Below are 19,894 nucleotides of genomic sequence, written 5' to 3' on the forward strand. Positions count from 1 at the left end.
AAACAACCCTGGGCCAGTGTGAAATGTGTGTTATATTTGTGAAATTTGCACAATTAGTGACTTTTTGCGTTATATTAATTATGCAGAATTGCACAAGGTTTCGCAGGCATGACATTTCATTCAAGTTTGTCCTGCGGGTAGTAAGTAATACAGCAAATATCTCGCTGTAGATATCGTGTCCTCAAACCAGACCACTTGCCATGACTTTGAACGTGAGGAATGCTATGGTGAGATTTCATGTATTTTTTTTTAATTTTTGTGATAATCTCTAGTCAAAACCTGATGTAATTAAAACACAGTTTTTAAAAGGGTGTGGTGGTGATCCCAAAAAGAACTGTTGAAAAAGTATTTGACCAACAGTATCAGGAGAAACTCGATGCGTGTTAAAGATAGTTCTAAAATCATGGGCACAGGGGCAGCCATGCACAGCACAGAAACACAACTTGCAGGCAGACACGGGCATGCAGGCAGAGGTATCTGCCCCATGACACTCGGACTCACGCCGACTTCCGGGTTGTATCCGGTTCCTAAAGTGGAGGCTTTGGTGGGGCAGCTGGAAGAATGACAGGTAGACAGGGTAAGTGCGTTCTTTCCCATGAGAAGCATGTGAGCTAATACATTCATCTCTGTTTCCAGTGAAAGCAGCGAGTCATACAGCAGCGCATCTCTTGTCATGGCTCCTGAATCTCTGGAATGGTCACACATTGGTTCTGAGACCTGTTTTTTTCTGTGGTCACAGGAAAGAGACCGAATCATCCATGAAAAACATATCCTGCTTTTTTTGCATATCCTCAGGGTGGTGTTCGTTAGGGAGTTACCTGGCCTTCCCTTGACACATACTCAGTGAGGGGACAGGGCTACTTTTTTCAAGGCCCTGCGGTACTACTGCTAAGTCTATTAACATATCACAAGAGCAGGCATTGGCTCCTATTGTAATACGCTTTATTAGATTATAAAGCATAACTGCTACATTTTAATAAACAAACCCCACTTCTCTCCAGGGTATGCATGCATTTTTGGACAATACCATCGTTTCGCAGTAGGGCTGCTACACTTTACACTGACAGTGCCAACACCTTTCAGAAGGGCTGGTATACATTTCACTGACAGTGTCAATTTATATCAGGAGGGCTACTGTAAATATGTTTGGCGAGGTCAATATTTCTGATTGAAACTGCTATAAAAGTTTAGGACTGTGGAGGCCTGTTACCACCAGTATCAGCAGGGAACCCTTCTCTGTAGGGCAACCATAAACATATTGGACTGTCTCAATATTTGCAGCAAGTCTTCAGCGCCTGTATTAGGCAATATTACTGAGTATTATTAGGGTTGCTCTGCTTTACATAGAGTGTACCAACATTTCTCAGGCAAGCAGCCAGGCCAATATTTCTCAGCGTGACTTCTATACTTCCATTGGACAGCATCAACTGTTTAAAAAGGTTAGATGTACTTTTTGTGGACCGTTCCACACTTTTCGTCGTGGTGCCATTTATTTACTAACGTACAGAGCACAATTGCCTTTTTAATAGACAGCATCAACACTTCTCTGCAGGGCTTCTATACATTTATTGGGAAATACCAATACATAGCACCAGGTCTGCCACCTATTTATTTGTTTCTAAGAGTATTTCTAAGCTAGGCTGCTATACATTTGTGGAAAAACCCAACACTTGTCAGCCAGGATGTCATATATTTATTAGACAGGACTGTCAGGTCTTTATTGAGGCAGAACCAGCACTTCCTAGGAGGACTGCTATACTTTTCATTAACAATGACATTACCTGGGAGCAAGGTTGATTCGCTTTTTATGGAGAGTGCTACTATATTTCCCTGAAGCATGCTTACACATATTCAGTATTATTATTTCATAATGTTCCAAGGCAAGATTCACATTCACTTGGATTATTGTAGGCATTTTACTGATTCTTTCAGCATAGTTAAAGAAGTTGAACGATGTACTGTTCTTGAAATGTTTATGTCACAGCAGAAAGCAGGTTTTGCATAGCACCGTTGTTAGCGCGTCAGACCTTAATAAGTATACTTACAAGGCGACGCAAATAGGTTGATGAACCTTTTGACTCGCAATGAAGAAGTTTTTATCATAGCTCCAGTACAAAACCAATAATCAATGCACTATAATCATAAATCATTAGTAATCAATAAAATCAATAATCAATGGAGTTGGTAAATGTAAAGTACCATGACCTTTAAGCCATGAATAACCACACCTTTAATAAATGTTTAGTAAGTTTATTTCCCTATATTAACAATGCTAAGGTGGAGAAGTGTGGCACAATGGTTAGCGCAGCAGACCCTGATGCAGAGATCTGGCCTGGGACCAGGGTTCAATTTCCATCTTGGTGGGTATTGGCTTCAATTCCCTTGGACCAGATAATTCTCGCCTCGGTGTCTAATCTAATTAATGGGTCCAACTCTGGGCAATAGCTTGCTTAATCTCCACAACAGCCCGGACAGTGCTTGGATGCCTGGCTTCAACCTGGGGGTTGCGCAGGAGTGGGTGCCTCACACGGAAAAGCCAGGAGGGTTTCCACAGCGGTATGCATACAGTGCCTTGAGACCCTAATGGATGAGTAGTGCACTATGCAAGTGCCAAGTTTAAATTTTTAAGGTCAGGTAGATTAATCTCAAAATCAAATGAAAAACATGTAAAAACAGCACTAGTTGTCCAGAGCGGTGGGAGAAACGCAATCTAATCAAAGCTTGAACCACAACACATTCTAGAGCTACAGTGTAAATCAATAGCAGAGTCAGCTGCGACAAAGATATAACATACATGGAATTCAGCAAGGTAATTCATCAATCTTTAGTCCCTGTAATCGTCAGCAATTTGTGAGGGCCCTTAACTAACGTCAGATTAGCATTAGCATGTTGGGCTACATGCAAAACAATTTAGAAACACAAATTTGGAAAACATCTAGCTAGGAATCTATCAAAACAGCGCAGTTGGTACCTAGAAAGAAAAAGCATAAGACGCATAACAGCCACAGTTTGTCATTATATACCTATCCTCGGTATGGGTTAGCAAAACAGAATCAGTCTTCGTCCTCAGTCATCAGTCGATCAGCAAAGCATCAGGCTCTCAGAGAATATGAGCCCAATGTCGGTATGAATCTCGAATCTCTCTAAGAGGTCTTCTCTCAAGTCTCTCTATATCTGTATAAGTCTGAAGTCTTTTCCCTCTACGGCGTTGTTATATCAAAGTCACCTAAACTATCCTCTAATTTCCTATTGGTCAGTTAATCTTATGTTCATACTTTACCAAATAATATTTCTATATCAAATCTATGAATTCTAATATTTCACTATTCACATGCAGTTGATTGGTCCACTTTACGATGTTCTCACCATCCGGCTCGTCAGGTAACAATATTGTTGCAGCTTCAGCTCTAGTCAGTATTTTCATTGTTCTTGTCCTGGGAAAGTCAGTCTCACACACATTACACATAAAATGTTACATTAGCATGAACATCATCTCCTAGCAGTCAATTCTCACGAAAAGCTTCCGTTAAGCACATTCAAGAAGACAATGGACATTTCACAGTTTAATTCACCCTGTCATCATTTTTATTAAACACTAAGAAATACAGCTTCTGCATGAGGCCTGGCAAAATAGGCTAAGACACTCACTAAGTTAAGGCCTACAATTAATAAATCTAAAGCATACTTTATAACCCTTAATATGACAGATTACTGCATTAATCTAGTACATATTTGATATTTCATAATTATTAATCATTAATTAGTACATTTCGTGAATATTGAGGCCATTCTTCGAGGTCACAATTTCAAATGCTTGCATTATTTTTCTACGTTAATTAATTTTCTACATTAACCCATTATTCAAAATACATAAACACTCATTAGTAATTGCTAGTTAAAACACCTGCGCTAGCACCTTCCTTTCAGTCCTTTTTCTGAGAATTGAAGCCTTTTCATGAGCTGAGAATCCAATTTCTACAAACACACAACCCTCAATCCCTATGAGGGGACATTTCAGGGACCCAAAGAAAACTGATTATACTGGAGAATCATTCCAAGGGCCCTGCATGGCTACGACCCTGCGGAGATCATCACCCCCATCGTTTAGTGCCATCTTCTTCCAGTGCAGCCAACACTCAGAAAACAGGCCAGCGCTATTAGGCCAGGATGCATCAGTGCTCACTGTGCAGCTCCTGAGCCTGGCTCCTACATTGAAGCTGCTATTGCCACCAGAGGAGAAAGAGGACCTTTGCCTACAAACATTTCTGAAAAGTTACTCTTCTGGGTTCTGCTCCTTTCCAGAGACAGTGTGACCCGTCTGGTAGCATGCAGATGATTAGTAAACTCCTTTTTCAAGGAAGAGAAAAGCTCAGTAGAGCAGAGAGTTTAAGAAGAAGGTGGTAGGTAGACAGTGCACAGATAGATCCAGTATGCTCCAATAGTGGGTTTTTGTCTATTTTTCTGTACTTTGACTTCTGTTGAAATCTCTCAAGTCTGCCACATGAAGATTTTTAAACATTGGTACATGTTCTTGCGGCATGCACATGGTCATAAAAGAAGTTGCTCAAACCACAACTAAACTCCGTTTCAGACATACGAAACAAGACACTGAATTGGGTGGAAGAGTGTTGATTTACCCTAAGTAATCCCTCACACAGACATATTATTGCCACCTACATTTGTATATCTCATCGTCACGTCGAAAGACCTCTTCTGGAACATACCAAAAACGTACAGTGAGCTCAGAACCAGCGCACGGCTTATTATTGGTTGTCTTTATTGTCACTCTCATTTGCCTGTGTCTTATTTATTGGCTTTCCTTCACCCCTGAGTCCTCTATCAGCCACATTAAGTAATAGCTGACACAGACCAAGTACTGTCACCTACATTTTTAGGTCTTGTCTACAAGGAGCTTTTAGCACAGTGGGATTAGAGTGGGCATAGAGCCAGCCCTCTGCTTATTTTTTGGTTGGTCTTATTGTCCCTCCCATTTAGGTACATAACGCAGACCCCTGCAATCACTGGGTTGTAGGGGAGACCCAAACCTTCAGGATGGCCCCACTGAGCCCAAGGAAAATACATATCATGATATATGGGGGACTTAGAGGTCCCTAAATCATATTATGCAGGGGCCCTTATCATTTCGCATTATGCCACTGTTCTCAATTACTTGTCTCTTACTCAGTGGTTTTCTTTTCTTTCCTGGTGTTTGTTCCACCCAGTAGCACAGCTTCTTTACCATCCTTTTGTTGACTTCTATCCTTTTGCTGCTCACGTTTAGGGAATTACATTTCTCTTTTTCTTTAACCACTCCTTGACACTGCATGCTCAACCACTCGAGCGCTGCTTTTCCCCCCAACCACCCACCATACATATGCTCTACATTGCTTCCTCCTCCTGGTCCCTATCCCTTCTTCGTTCACCCGTCTTTTTATTTTTTCCTTATTTAGTTCCCCACAGCCTCAAGCTCGTCAGTGGTTCTCCCCCACCCCCACTCTTTGTTGCCTTCCCCGCTCCTGCCTGCATGTATTTGCGTTATTGTGACTTTTTTCATCCAAAGCTGCACCACATCAGCAAAAAACAATTATTTTTGCTGATACCGCTCAGCATTGGCAAATACCATTGACAAAGCCAATAGGTCAAAAAGGTGGGACCTATTTCCTTTGCCAAAGCTTGTTTACTGCCTGTCACAGTTTGGTTTACCGGGCTAGACAAGTAATTGGTTGGAAGAAATGGATGGGAGGGAGGAAGAAAATGGTAAACTCCTCAAATTTTAATTTTTAAAGCTGCCTGACAGATGTTAAAATTAAGATACTTACAAGTATCTTAAAGGAGACAGAAGTGTTACACGCTACAAATAGCAGACCTGGAATATTATTGTTGCTTGCTACTCCTCTCTCTCCACTGCTAATAACCGCATGTAGAGGTCAGTCAGTGGTACAAAGCATAGGGTACCAGAAAAAACTCACATAAAAGGACTGTCATGTCTTTTATTTTCATCACCATTTAGCAAGTGAATACAATTATTACTTTTGACAAAAAGTGGATTTTATACAATAGACCTTTACTACCAACTCTTTCTTGGCGGGGAATCCTCTGGCACAGACTAAAGAAGATACTCAGCTGTAGAGTATGAAAGGATCTCCCTTGTACGGACGGCTATTTCAGACTGTGTGTGAGCTCTGGAGTTTTCAGTCTCAAAATATATTTGCTTGTGGTGGCCTTTTGAGCCCACAATAATGGATAATGTGTTCCTGAAAAATGAAGATTGATATCGGTGCACTGTTTTGTGTATATTGTAGCAATTCTTGAATTTATATTGTTCTACTAGAGAGAGCCAGGACAGATTGAAAGAGTGCGTGACAGCATGAATTGTGGTTGTCAGTGATATAGGGGTGAAGTTTGATGGATTATTAACAGAGCATTCCCATCATTAACATCGGAAAAGACAACCATTTGCACTCAGGATCCAAAGTCTGTGCTTTATACCATGGCTTTGTTTTTATGAAGGAATTCAAGTAGTGGTACAAAGCAGGCTTAGTGATGATGGTGATGCTTGTGGGCCGAAAGTTTGAGAAGGCACTTTGCATAAGCCAGTTCTGCTGACAAGCTCTTTTTTTGTAGAAATGTAGGCTAAGTCAATGATTCAGTTTTGGAGAGGGACCATTATAGGCTGTCGATATCATTACTTAGGGTGATCTTTATGTATGCCTGAAGGTTATATGCATACTGGAGAAAGGTAACGTTTGGCTCGACTGCCAAGTCACACAGTGGAGCTATGTAAACATGAAAAAATGTCAATGATAAATACTAAACTTAGAGAAAAACACAGAAAATGTGGAATCTGAGTGATTCAGTTTGTACAAAGAGCTTCATTCTGGAGTTAGATGATATGAGCCAACACAGAACTCTCCCCTCAAAACTTATGTACAATCTGAGGTGAAGCGTGAAATTCCATGATTAACAGTATCAAAGGCCATCAAAAGGTCTGAAGGATACCAGCAGTCATGAGTCACAATCATCCATTTTTGGAAATAGCCCTTTCTGCAGGGTTTCCCCTGTCGTTTTGACTTCTGAGCTGCTGTTTTTTTATCCAGTGCTGAATTTAATTTTTGCTGGCTTTAGGACTCTGGGCACTTCACCACTGCTGACCAGTGCTGAAGTACAAATGCTTACTGTTTAAATGGTTTTAGTGATTGGTTTAGCCATGATTGACATATCTAATTTACTCTTAAGTCCCTAATAAAGTGCACTAGGTGTTCCCAGGGCCTTTAAATCAAATGCTACTAGTGGGCCTCCTGCACTGATTGTGCCACCCACACGAGTAGCCCTGTAAATATGTCTGAGACCTGCCACTAAAGAGTCTGTGTGCGCAGTTTTAACTGCCAATTCGACCTGGCAAATGCACCCACTTGCCAGGCCCAAACCATCCCTTTTACAACATGTAAGTCAACCCTAAGGTAGGCCCAAGGAAGCCCCCTGGGCAGGGTGCAGTGTGTGTAAAAGGTAGGACATGTACTGGTGTGTTTTACATGTCCTGATAGTGAAATACTGCTAAATTAGTTTTTCACTGTTGCAAGGCCTATCTCTCCCATAAGTTAACATTGGGATTGCCTTGAAATATCTTCTCAGTGTAATTTTCCCTTGGGAGCAGATAGAGATGTGGACTTAGGGGTCTCTGAAATCACAATTTAAAAATACATATTTTGGTGAAGTTGATTTTAAAATTGTAACTATGAAAATGCCACTTTCAGAAAGTGGGTATTTTCTTGCTTAACCATTCTGTGCCTCTGCCTGGCTGTGGAATACATGTCTGGCAAGGATGACAGTTTGGCTGTTTGTGAATTAACTCTAGGCAGTCTCACAAAGGGAGATGAGGTGTGCTCTGCATATCCTGATGGGTCTTCCCGGGCTAGAGTGATGGGAGGACCTGACACTTGCACCTAAATAGGACTGGGTGGGTCCTTACATAAAGCAGTCTCCAACCCCGTAGGGTGTGTCTGGGGCCAGGTTAGGAAAGGCAGGGTCTTGTACACTACAAAGACTTTCCTTTGAAGTTTGCCTACTTCAAAGGCAGCAATTAGCATAAGTATTGGGCCTCAACTTTAGAACACTTCTGGACTGAGGACATTATGCTAGCAAGAAGAGGTGGATGCTGTAGGAGGAACTGCCACTTTGCCTGTTTCTTTGTTGTGCTGGCCTACTGCTTGCTGCTTCTGTCCTGGGAGTGAAAGGACTGCACTTTGCTTCCTACATCCCACTTTCCAAGGTTCTCCAACGGCTAGAACTGAGCTTGCCTCCTGTTAAGAAGTCTAATCCAAGACTTCATCTGTCAGTGGCTGGACTCTTCTGCTGAGGGTCCTGACTTGCCAAGTGGCACCAAATCCAGTCCGTGGGCCCTTGGAAGTGGAAACAGGTGTCCTGAGGAAGAGAATTGATGTATCAGAGCACCGCTTCCAGCAGAAGAATCGACGCAGCACCTGCCTTGCAGCTAAGGAATCGACACAGCGCCTGCCTTGCGGTGGAAAGATCTACACAGAGCCTGTAGGACTGATGCAGCACCTGTTCCACTGTGGCTCTATCATCACAATGCACCTGGATTTTCCCATGCATCGTCCATGGGCGTCATTTTCGCATCAACCCCGCACCATAGCAAGAAACCAAGTCTGCGTGACTGGAAACCAACACATTCCCTCTCCTGTGGGGAGAAAATTGACACATCACCTCCCCTGCCAGTAAGGAACCAACGCATCACCTCCCCTCCCAGTAAGGAACTGACACATCACCTCTCCTGTGAGGAGAGAATTGACACATTTTCTCCCCTGTCAGTAAGTAATCAATACATCACCTCCCCTGCACAGTAAGGAACTGACACATTGCCTGTTTTCTGGCACCTCACCTCCTCTGCAGCCTGTATCATCTTTGTTTTTTATGCATCCCAGATAATGTGTGTTAAAAATAGACAACCATTGATTCCTCTGGATTAAGACTCTTTGTAGCTCTTTAAAAGTGATATCTTTACTTGGGTATGTTGGATTATTGTTGTTTTGGTCTTCTTTACCTCAGATAAATATTGGCAATTTTTCTAAAATGGTCTGGAGTACTTTTGTGGTGTTTTCATTGTGTTAAGTACAAATGCTTTACATATTGCCTCTGCGATATGCCTGACTGCTTGACCCACGCTACCATTATGTAAGGTGTGTGACTCCCTTACCCTGACTAGAGTGAGGGTCCCTACATGGACAGGGTGTAGGTTGACAGCCAACTAGAGACCCCATTTCCAACATCCATCATCCCAAGAGCATGAACAACCACCATTAAAGTCACAGTTCACATTACATTACTAGTGGAATTTAGATTGGTGGAAGTAGAATTCTTCCATCATTCCTGCCACTGGTAATTGATAACATTTCTTACACGATTGTGTTATTATCTTTTCTGAAACTGGGGGCTTCCCTGTCAGCCAGACAAAACACATAGAGATGGTGCATTCATTAGGAAATGTAAGATTGTGTTATGAGCAGTCTTTATGTGCATAAAGTAGAGAATTAATGTTTTTCCATTTTCAAAATACTTTTCTGCTTGTAGTTTGAGTCATGTCTCTTTGATTCAAACATTTTTCCCAAAAAATAATGGCAGCAAGGTAGAGGCAGTGATTTGTATTTTCTAAACACATGTCTTTTTCTCCACTTGCAGTTTTTCCAACAAGAAAATCCAAATGGCCGAACTAGAACGGATGATGAATCACTCCTATTCAGACCTGGAAAATGACTCCTACTATTATGATTATGAATATGACTGGGATGAAGAACCTCAAAGCACAGCCTCGCCTCATGCTCTGCATCTAGTTTCCATTGTATTGTATAGTGTTGCTTTCATTCTCGGTGTGCCCGGCAATGCCCTAGTTATCTGGTTTACAGGGTTCAAGTGGGAGAAAACTGTCAGCACGCTCTGGTTCCTTAACCTTGCCATTGCAGATCTAATCTTTGTGCTGTTCCTGCCCCTCCACATTACATATGTGGCACTTGACTTCCACTGGTGTTTTGGCAAATTGCTTTGCAAAGTAAACTCATTTGTCGCTCTATTGAACATGTTTGCTAGTATCTTCTTCTTGACTGTGATCAGCCTAGATCGCTTGGTCCAACTTGTCCACCCCAACTTCTCGCAAAAACATCGAACTCTAAAGAACTCCCTTTTTCTCAGCAGTGCTGTCTGGCTGTTCTCAGCAGTGAATGCTGGCCCCGCCTTGTATTTCAGGGACACCGCTTATAGAGGTAATAATGGCATTGTGTGCTATAATAATTTCCACCATGACAGAGACATTGTAATCAGGACCCACATGATCCTGAGCTGGACAAGGCTTCTCCTTGGTTACCTCTTTCCCTTGGTGACTATGATCCTTTGCTATACATCCATGGCCATCAAGGTAAAGAAGGGGGCTGTTCTGACATCTGGCAAGTTTTTCTGGACTGTGTTTGCTGTTGTGGTAGCTTTCTTTATCTGTTGGACACCGTACCACATATTCAATATATTGGAGCTGGCCATCCATCACAACACCCATTTCCATCAGCTGGTCCGGATAGGCATGCCGCTAGCCACCAGCCTGGCATTCATCAACAGTTGCTTAAATCCTATTCTTTACGTTCTGATTAGCAAGATGTTTAAGATCCAGTTCAAGATGTCAGTGGGTGAGCTGCTAAAGCATACACTCCGGGAAATCAGCCAGTCTGGAACCATGAGCGAGCACCTGAGAGACTCAGAAACCAATGTAAATCTATGTGAGACTGCTCAGTGAGAGATGATTTTGAGCACAATTGATTCAACCTCATTTGCCACCCCCATTTACTGATTGTGAATGTCAACCAGGCAGGAAGTTTGAATTCAGCTCTTAGGTGTAGCAACAGGGTTTGATTAGTCAAGACTGGAAAAAATCCTAAAGAATGAACTTAGCCAGGTTGAGAAAGTACATTTTATTTAGTGATTACATCACTGTCAGTTTCGGGTGCACTGGCGCCAATGCAGGAACTGCAGACGTGAACACAGTGCTCAAGTATATTCCATTTTCTAGTTTGACAGTGCCATTTAACTGACTGGATTCACCGAAGCATAATATTTCACACACTTGTAGTTTTTTTTTACCAAAGAAGATTGAAGAGGTTTTTACTACCACAGAAATTATTGAGGCAGACTTTTTCTGAAGTTTTTGGTGCATTGTTGTTTGTTTACGCGATGACATGGACCTTTGTTTTCTTTGTTTTTGGAGATAGTATTGTTTAACATTGAGGGAAGGGCTGGGGCAGGCTCTTCCTTTTCTTGGACATCAGTTCACCAAAATACAGGAGGTCGTAGAGGCGACATCTTACAATTTTGATCCTGATGTAAAACATTCTCCTTCAAAACCCCACTATGTGCTAGGGAGTGGCTAGGTCGAGAACAAAGATGGGAACTGAAGAAAGAAACTGGGCTTCTGTAGCAATGTTTACTTCCTGCTCTCATGAACCCTTAGACCAGGCTTATCACAGGACAACCATGGACAGTGCTGCGACACTGGTTAGCCCTAAGTTACATTCATGTTATTTTTCCAAACTTCCATGTAGACCTAATGTTTTTTTCTGTTTAACACAGAGGCCCTTTCACCTTATCGTCACTGCAGATTGACAATGGCACGTTGACAGAACTTCCTGTTTCCTTTGACTACCAGGGTCAAGCGGAAGGGACAAGCAGTCCAGGAAGAATGGCAATAAAACACCAGACACACCATGCCTCCAGTGCAAACTGTTAGTAATTTCCAAAAACAAAACAGAATGAAGCAAACCCGCTGCACACAAAAGGCAAACTATAATACATCAAACGGCAGAGGCAAAAGATGACGTCAAAACTTCAGGTTAGACAAAAAAAGAAACAAATTCTGTGTTTTTAGTAAATAGTGAAAGTAGGTTCTCGGGTCAGCTCACAGAATCCCATTTAAAATGTACTGGTCCACTTGAATACGACCAGTATGCAGATGTTACCCTCCTACAGTAGATCACTGCATTGTTCACAGCTCTACCCCAGGGTGTAACACTAGAGTTTCAGATATTTAAGTGCTAAAATGATCATAACCAAATTAAATAAGGCCTGCAAAGAGCTATGGAGAAGACTCGGTTCACAAGCACCTGCATAATTATTGATGTTTACAACGTTTGGGTCACAATACGCAAATGTGTATCATACGTTTTATATTTTAGACATAGAGCTTTTAGTGTCTCAACAAGCTATAAATGGCTTTACAAAAAAAATGCCGAAGTCCAGAGTAGATTTGTAAACAATGTAAAACTTGTTTAAGCCAGTAATGGCTGGAGGGTGACGTTTGTGCCTGTTGGTAAAAGTTTATTTTTATTTTTATAGCTAGTCCTAGTCCCAGTCCCTAGTCCTTGCTGCGTTGCAGCAAAACTCAGGACATTGCGACCCTTGAACTTTACTTTGGAGACAAATGAAATTATGGGTCCGAATCACAAAGCTTTCTCCATTTGTGAGTGTGGCGTACTCCTGCAAAAATTGCTTAAAGAGGACATACGTGTGGTACAGGCACTTCACAAAGGTGCATTATCCATACAGATCCCATCAATACTTGCACAGAGTTCATACTGTGTACACTCGTAGGTTCCACATTGATGTGCAGAGGTGTGGTGCAATGCAAATTAGGACTTTGAGGGTATTCATAAAATATCTGACATCGATTTTACTTAACATAGTGGTTAGTGGTACAGAGTGCAGTAATATGCAGCAGTCTGGGCGAGGTGAATGTGGCCTCTCTCTTAACACTAAAATGCCTTTTGTCTGCAAACGTCTATACTATGCAAGTGCCCCACTCCATCAGTTACACAACAGGATTCCTTACATCACATGTACATTTTCAGTGCATTTACATCGGGAGTCACTACATTCCAAGATACATTATATTATAGGTTCTTAAGTAGGGGCCTTTCTATTAGGAAACAGATCCTGTCAAATTCCTGCATCCACTTTTTAATTACCTCCAACTAATACTTTCCTAGGTTAGCTCCTATTTCTAAATCCACACAGTGTAACCGCATTCTATTCTCTTTCTGTACTTCAGTTGTGTTTAGCATGCTAGAATATACCATAGACAATGCTCCATTCTAAACTTGACGGCTGATAGCGTAGGGCATGTAGTATACTATTGCCCATAGTATCCTTTCTTAATCTAAATTAACCCAAATGTCCATCTCTTATTTTTATCTTCATATCCAAGTATTTCAGTTCTAATAACTCATGTTATGTATGATGAGCAGATTCCATTTGTTGGTGGATAATGTTTGGATGACACACCCTGCACCTTCTTTACTGCTATTCCAGTTCAAAACTAAATCATCAATTTACCTGACCCACATTACTATATGTTGAGTATATCTCTGATTCTCTTCTGTCCTCCCACAAGCCCATGAAGAAATGTGTGTTACGGGGTAAAGAAGATGTCCATCGCAGTGTCCCATCTTTTGTTTAAAAGAATGTATTTTCAACTAAATAATGCTTTCATTAAAGCAAAAGAAGATCAATTCCGACAAACGTTTAGTATGTATAAGCAGGTTATTGGCCTGGCCCTGAAGAACTAAGCGCATGTTTTCAGTTCATCTGTATGTCTTATGCTAGTAAATAGTCAGCTGCTGTCAAGTTTCATAAGTAATTAAGTGGACAGACGTGCCAGGCCTGCAATCCTGCTACAAAGGTCAGTGTTGTCCTGTATGTACAAGTAGGGATTCTACTAACAAGACCACAGAATGAGTGGCATGAACAGTAATATTCAAAAATATTTCAATTGAAGAAATTACACGTTGGCCTCGCGATTTAGTTGGATGCTTGTATATTTTAGGAAGCAACACAAAATAACACAAGGGCTCTGAGTCCTATATACCAAGAATTTCCCTCTTTTTCCTTGTTCATGACGTATTCGATTAGAAATGTATTACTATTTTGTAACTGTGCTCACATTACTTTATGTAATTATTTCTCTCCTGTTGCAAAAGAGCCTGTTAGAGAGATACATACAGATAGACGGATAGAATGACAGTAGATAGAAAGAAAGATAGATAGATAGATAGATAGATAGATAGATAGATAGATAGATAGATAGATAGATAGATAGATAGATAGATAGATAACATACCTGCAATGTAATTACTCTTGTGATGTAATGGTACTCCCGATGTAGTAACTCCCAATGTGGAGGCTCCCAGTGTAGTGGCATACAACTACAACACCTATATTTGTGAACACTACACAGTACACAGTTACATAGGCCAGCTCACTACATCATGCATAATATACACATGAATCTGAAATAAATATTTGCTAATATCAACAAGCTATAAATGTCCTATCATTTACAGCTTTATTTGTGAACCAAAGCCAGTATTTTATTTAAGGTAACAGTTTAATTTTAGTTGAGACCTATGTTTAGGGCTGAGCAGAAAGTCAGATTCCAGACTGCCATAAACTCTAGTTAACAGCCCCAGGTCTGAAAATAGGTACATTTAATTATTACAAGAATTGCAATTTATAATACCTGCAGCATGAGCCCGAGTGCTCTCAGCTTGGACTTGCTCTTTACAGATATTTTCATGTCAATCGTCTTTTTAACATATTTTTTGCAAAAGTTGGACATGTTACAGTGTATTTTATATGTTTATGTTGTTCATAGTTATGTGAATAAAGTTCTTAAAATCTAACAAACACCACTGCCTGTGAAATTGAATTGTAAAGCACCCACTCTACTGTACTGGTCTGACTCTAGATCGCCGATAAGGTTACAGGAACCAGAATCCAAAGTAATTGTTAGACCTGACAGCCTTAGGGAGGTCACCCCTAACTTTCTGCCTGCCTCCCTCCACTTTTTGGACACTGTTTTTGCTGGTTTTAGGACTCTGCGCACGTTACCACTGCTAACCAGCGCTAAAGTGCATATGCTCTCTCCCTAAGACATGGTGACATTGTCTCATGCCCAATTGGCTTATTTAATTTACTTATAAGTCCCTAGTAAAGTGCACTACATGTGCCCAGGGCCTGTAGATTAAATGCTACTAGTGAGCCTGCAGCACTGATTGTGCCACCCACATAAGTAGCCCCTTAACCATGTCTCAGGCCTGCCATTGCAAGGCCTGTGTGTGCAGTTTCACTGCCAATTCGACTTGGCATTTAAAAGTACTTGCCAAGTGTTAAACTCCCCTTTTTCTACATATGCGTCACCCCTAAGGTAGGCCCTATGTAACCCATAGGGCAGGGTGCTATGTAGATAAAAGGCAGGACATATCCCTGTTGTGTAAAACTTCTACATTTGTTTTTCACTGCTGTGAGGCCCTGCTCCTTTCATAGGTGCAGGCCTCTAACATTAGGGCTGCCTTCATATACTGTTTGAGTGGTAGAGTCTGATCTGAAAGGAGTAACAGGGTCATATTTAGTATCGCCAGAATGGTAATACAAAATCCTGCTGACTGGTGAAGTTGGATTAAATATTACTATTGTAGAAATGCCACTTTCAGAAAATTAGCAATTCTCTGCACTTAAATCCTTCTGTGCGTTACAATCTACGTCTGGCTAGTTTAGTTGACAGCTCCCTTGTGCATTTCACTCAGATAACCCCAAACACAAGATGCTTTGTCACACCTGCACACATCTGCATACTGAATGGGTCTTCCTGGGCTGGGAGGGTGGAGGGCCTGACACTTACATGTCAAAGGACAGTGGCCTGCCCTCGCACAATGGACTGCCAAACCCCTACCGGGACCCTGGCAGACAGGATAGAACTGAAAGGGGACCTTGTGCACTTCTAAGCCACTCTTTGCAGTCTCCACCGCTTCAAAGGCACATTTGGGTATTTAAACCGGGTCTCTGACCCTACCAACTTAGACACTTCTGGACAAGATACCTACTGAGGAAGAAACTCTGGAACAGAACCTGCAACCTGCCAAGAGAAGCTGCCTGGCTCCCCAAAGGACTCACCTGACTGCTTTGCTGAAAAGGACTTTTGCCTTGCTGTTACCCTGCTGCCCTCTGGCTCTGCTGAAAAGTGCTCTCTGTTTTCTGAAGTCTCAGGGCCGAAAAGACTTCATCTCTGCAAAGAACTCTTTGTGCGGTGAAATTTTGACACACAGCCTGCTGGAATTGATGCACAGCCTGCATTATGTTGAGAAAATCACTGCACACTGAACCGGAACGATGCAGCGTCACATTGTGACTGGAACTTTGACGCACTGCCCACCGGATCGACGCATAGCTGAGCCGGAACGACGCAGCCCAACTTCCTGCAAGAAGAATCGATGCAGAGTCTGCCGTGCAACAGAAATTGTCCCGCATCACCCATCAGATTGACGCAGCTCCTGTGACTTCGTCCTGCATGCCCAGGATTTCTCTGCAGCGTCTCTGGGATGTCCAAATACCCCGCAACCCGAAGAGGATCCAAGTCTGCACATCGGATATCAACGCAAAGCCCTTGTTGTGTGGAAAAGCATCAACGCATCGTCTAGGTGCGCCTGGAGAAATTGATGCACACCTCCCCGTTTTTCACACATCTCCTCCTCTGCGGTCCCATGTGGATAATTGCGATGCAAACCAGGTACTTTGTGCTTGCAAGAGACACTTATTGCTTTTAAAGAACAAAAGATTCTATTTATCATTACCAAAGTGATATTTCAACTTGTACTTATCAAATCTTGATCGTTTTGACCTTATTTTAACAAGATAAATATTATATATTTTCCTGAACCAGTGTTATTGCACAAATACCTTACACGTTGCCTTCTAAGTTAAACCTGACTGCTCAGTGCCAAGCTACTAGAGGGTGGGCACTGGATAATTTGGATTGTGTTTGACTTACCCTGCCTAGAGGGAGAGTCCTTTACTTGGACAGGAGGTAATCTGACTGCCAGCCAAAGACATCATTTCTAACAGTAATGTTCCCTAAATTTATCTTCAAATATATTACATCGTTACCAACACTGATTAAGCATACCTTTTGAGTACAATGCATCATACAACAATGGATGCATGAAATAACCCAGATCAGGTGGGGGCAGGCGTACTCCAGTCCAAGCACAACAATGAGAATAGGAGAATCACCACAGCCGATCCCTAAACCTGGAAGAGCAGGCGCTGGGTCAGGCTATCCAAACAAGAACGTCAGGAGTCATCGCAATACCAGAGGAACTGGCATCCAAAATAACATCTATAGGCACCAGAGGGTACATTGAAGGAAGCTCAAAGACTTGCACGAAAAGAGGGGAACAACAAGAGCAGCTAAGCCGAAGCCAGGCACAGAGGCAAAGGGAAAATTCAGAATCCAGGAAAAAAGCCACCCACAAATCAGCGGAATGGCATCTTTATCCCACAACAAGGGAGTCTTTACTAAATGTATGAGGCATGCAAGGGAAAGCCCTCAAAAGATCCGATAAGAAAAAGGCATAAAAAGTCAACTCAGCCCAAAGGCCATGTCCCGGCTGCCATGGAATCCCAGAGTTTGATAAGGGATCATGCCACTCAGCTAAACTAACATTCCAGTACCTGGAGGGCACACGCATGCAAAGGAAGAACCAGTCAAGCACAGCTCCTCCCATAAAATAAACTTGGGGGTGGAGAAATATCAGAGAACCTGTCGCAAGGTATCAAACATTTCCAGCTTTGAGCAGGTTAAATGTGCCCTCATGCCAAGACGGAGCACAGGAGGTGTCCACAATCAGACCACATGCAAAAGAAGGGAAAAGGTGAGCAATAGCAGAGCCACCACAAGAAGATACACAAGAACTAGCACAGAATACACAGAGCAAATCAATCCTGAAATCTACGTTGAACAATTAGGGCAGAGGGGAAGTTGCATTACCAACCTCTCCCATACCGAAATACATGTGGGGCAAAAAGGCCCAAAAAGAAGTACAGCAATCAGAGAAAACACCCTCTCAAGGCACTCTCTCCTAAGCACCATGCCTAACAGAAATCAGTGACCATAGAACCCTTCAATCTACCCTGTGGGGAGCCAAGTTCAGGTTCACCAGACAAGATCACTAGGGTAAGACAACTCCTGCAGAAAAAAAATCAAAGCAATACCCCAGACTGGAAAGCGTAAGGACCACCATAAAAGTCAACTGAAGCCCAATCCCAAGTAGGCTGGAGGAGTGGTGTAGAATGCGACAATAGATGGCACAATTCACCAGAACCTAAAGGCCAAACACAGCCAGACAGTACCACAGAACCAATAATAAGGCAACCTCAAGGTAGCTCACTCAGAGGCATAGACAGCAATGATAAAATGGGAGTGAAGTGAGAAACACAAAGTGGCAAGCAAAGAACAGGAAATACACTGCAAAGGTGTTTAGTGAAATAGGCAACAAAAACCACTTTGATGGACACAATTTCCAAACCCCTAAAGCAGACTCTCACCATCTCAAGCCTCCAGAGAGCAAGGAGGGAGACACAGCACACACAGACAAGACCCAGCCCACACCACCAACCCAAGGCAATACACCTCCTGAGAGTAAGGCCCCAGCCAGGCTTGCAAGCATGGCCCATCCTTTAGGGCGGAGGGGCCACGCCCCCCACCTTTTGCCCCTTATGAAGAGTGCCTGTCAGTCTGAGCAAAGGTCAGCCTGACAGACACTCTTCATGTTCAGCTCAGGCAGCCTGGAGCAAGACATGCACGATTTGTGCAGACTCCTGGCTGTCTGAGCTGAACTTTGCTGGTCTGAAGAGGTCACAGCTCCTATGGGCGTGACCTCCATGGCTCAGCAAAGGTGCCTCAAGGCCCTCCCCCTTGGTGACAAGGGGAACGTCACCCATTGACTCCGACCTGGGCGCTTCAGGTTTAAGCCCTGAAGCGCCCAGGCCGAGTGTCAATCAGTGACACCTCGTCACAGAGTGGGCTGGGGTCAGCAGTCTCACTGGCCCCATCACACTCTGTAACGAAGTTGGGAGTGCTGCCTTCCCTCACTGGCTGACCTAAAGGCAGCAGTCCCAACCCTCATGGGACCTCCGAGCTGAAGGTGTGTGTGTTTTTTAAATGAATGTTTGGTGCGTGCGTGTACGTGTGAATGTTGATGAGTGTTGTGAATGGATGTGCGTGCATGTGAGAATGAATGAGTGTGAGTGTGCTTCCCGCTCCCCCCTCCTAAAATTACCGGCCGTCACTGCAGAGGCTTGAGAGGGAGGTGGTTGGCGAATGAACCAGTCAGAGCCTGCTCCGACCAGTAAACTTAAGCCCTACAAGCAGGAACAGGTTCAAAATATATTTAAAAAGTGAGCCTAAGTATGCATCCCAGAGTCCAAGCTCCACCAAAGAGAACACATTGCTAGTCTGCCCACTAGAAAGTGTGGTGGGGGCAAAAAGAACACAAGACCCTGCTAGCAGAGAAGTCCAGTGAGAAGAAGCATAGGGGCGGCCACAACTAAAGCCTATGCCAAAACCAAGTACAAGCACAACCAATCAAAGCGGCTAACCCACAGGAAGAGAAAGATGACAATACATCATTCCCACAGAACTTCCCCCTACTCACAGCATGTGGGAGTCAACCTGAAACTGGGATGAGGTCAGTTAAAGGAACCAAACACACAGGACCAGCAACCTGAGCAGCCTAATCCATAAAAAGGAGAGCAGTGTATACTAAGGACCTCATTACAGGGCTGGCGCTCTTGAGACTGCCAGCTTCGTGGTGGCGGTCATGACCCCCGCTGCTGTGGTGGTCCGACTGCCACATTAAGACCCTGGTGGTCAGACTGCCAGGGTACTGACATCACTGCCGGGATCGGTGAACCTGCTGGGCTGATGGTGGCGGAGGTTGGAATCAGCTGATTTCGAGCTAATTCTCTGCCAGCATTTCATGATGGTATCACCACCACGAAAAGGCTGGCA

The 19,894-nt window shown here is 43.0% G+C and overlaps 1 protein-coding gene across 2 annotated transcripts in view; it reads left to right on the forward strand.

Moving 5' to 3' along the window:
* Positions 1-14,727, forward strand: part of CMKLR2 (chemerin chemokine-like receptor 2) — a 115,370-nt gene extending 100,643 nt beyond the window's left edge. For both annotated transcript variants that reach the window (XM_069225980.1, XM_069225979.1), the window contains one exon: positions 9,697-14,727. In XM_069225980.1, coding sequence (XP_069082081.1) covers positions 9,719-10,795 — 1,077 coding nt within the window. In that variant the 5' untranslated portion in view covers positions 9,697-9,718 and the 3' untranslated portion in view covers positions 10,796-14,727. The remainder of the gene's footprint in view (positions 1-9,696) is intronic.
* Positions 14,728-19,894: the final 5,167 nt, after the last annotated feature.

The sequence above is a fragment of the Pleurodeles waltl genome, chromosome 3_1 (assembly GCF_031143425.1).
Source record: "Pleurodeles waltl isolate 20211129_DDA chromosome 3_1, aPleWal1.hap1.20221129, whole genome shotgun sequence".
In the NCBI taxonomy this organism is placed as follows: Eukaryota; Metazoa; Chordata; class Amphibia; order Caudata; family Salamandridae; genus Pleurodeles; species Pleurodeles waltl.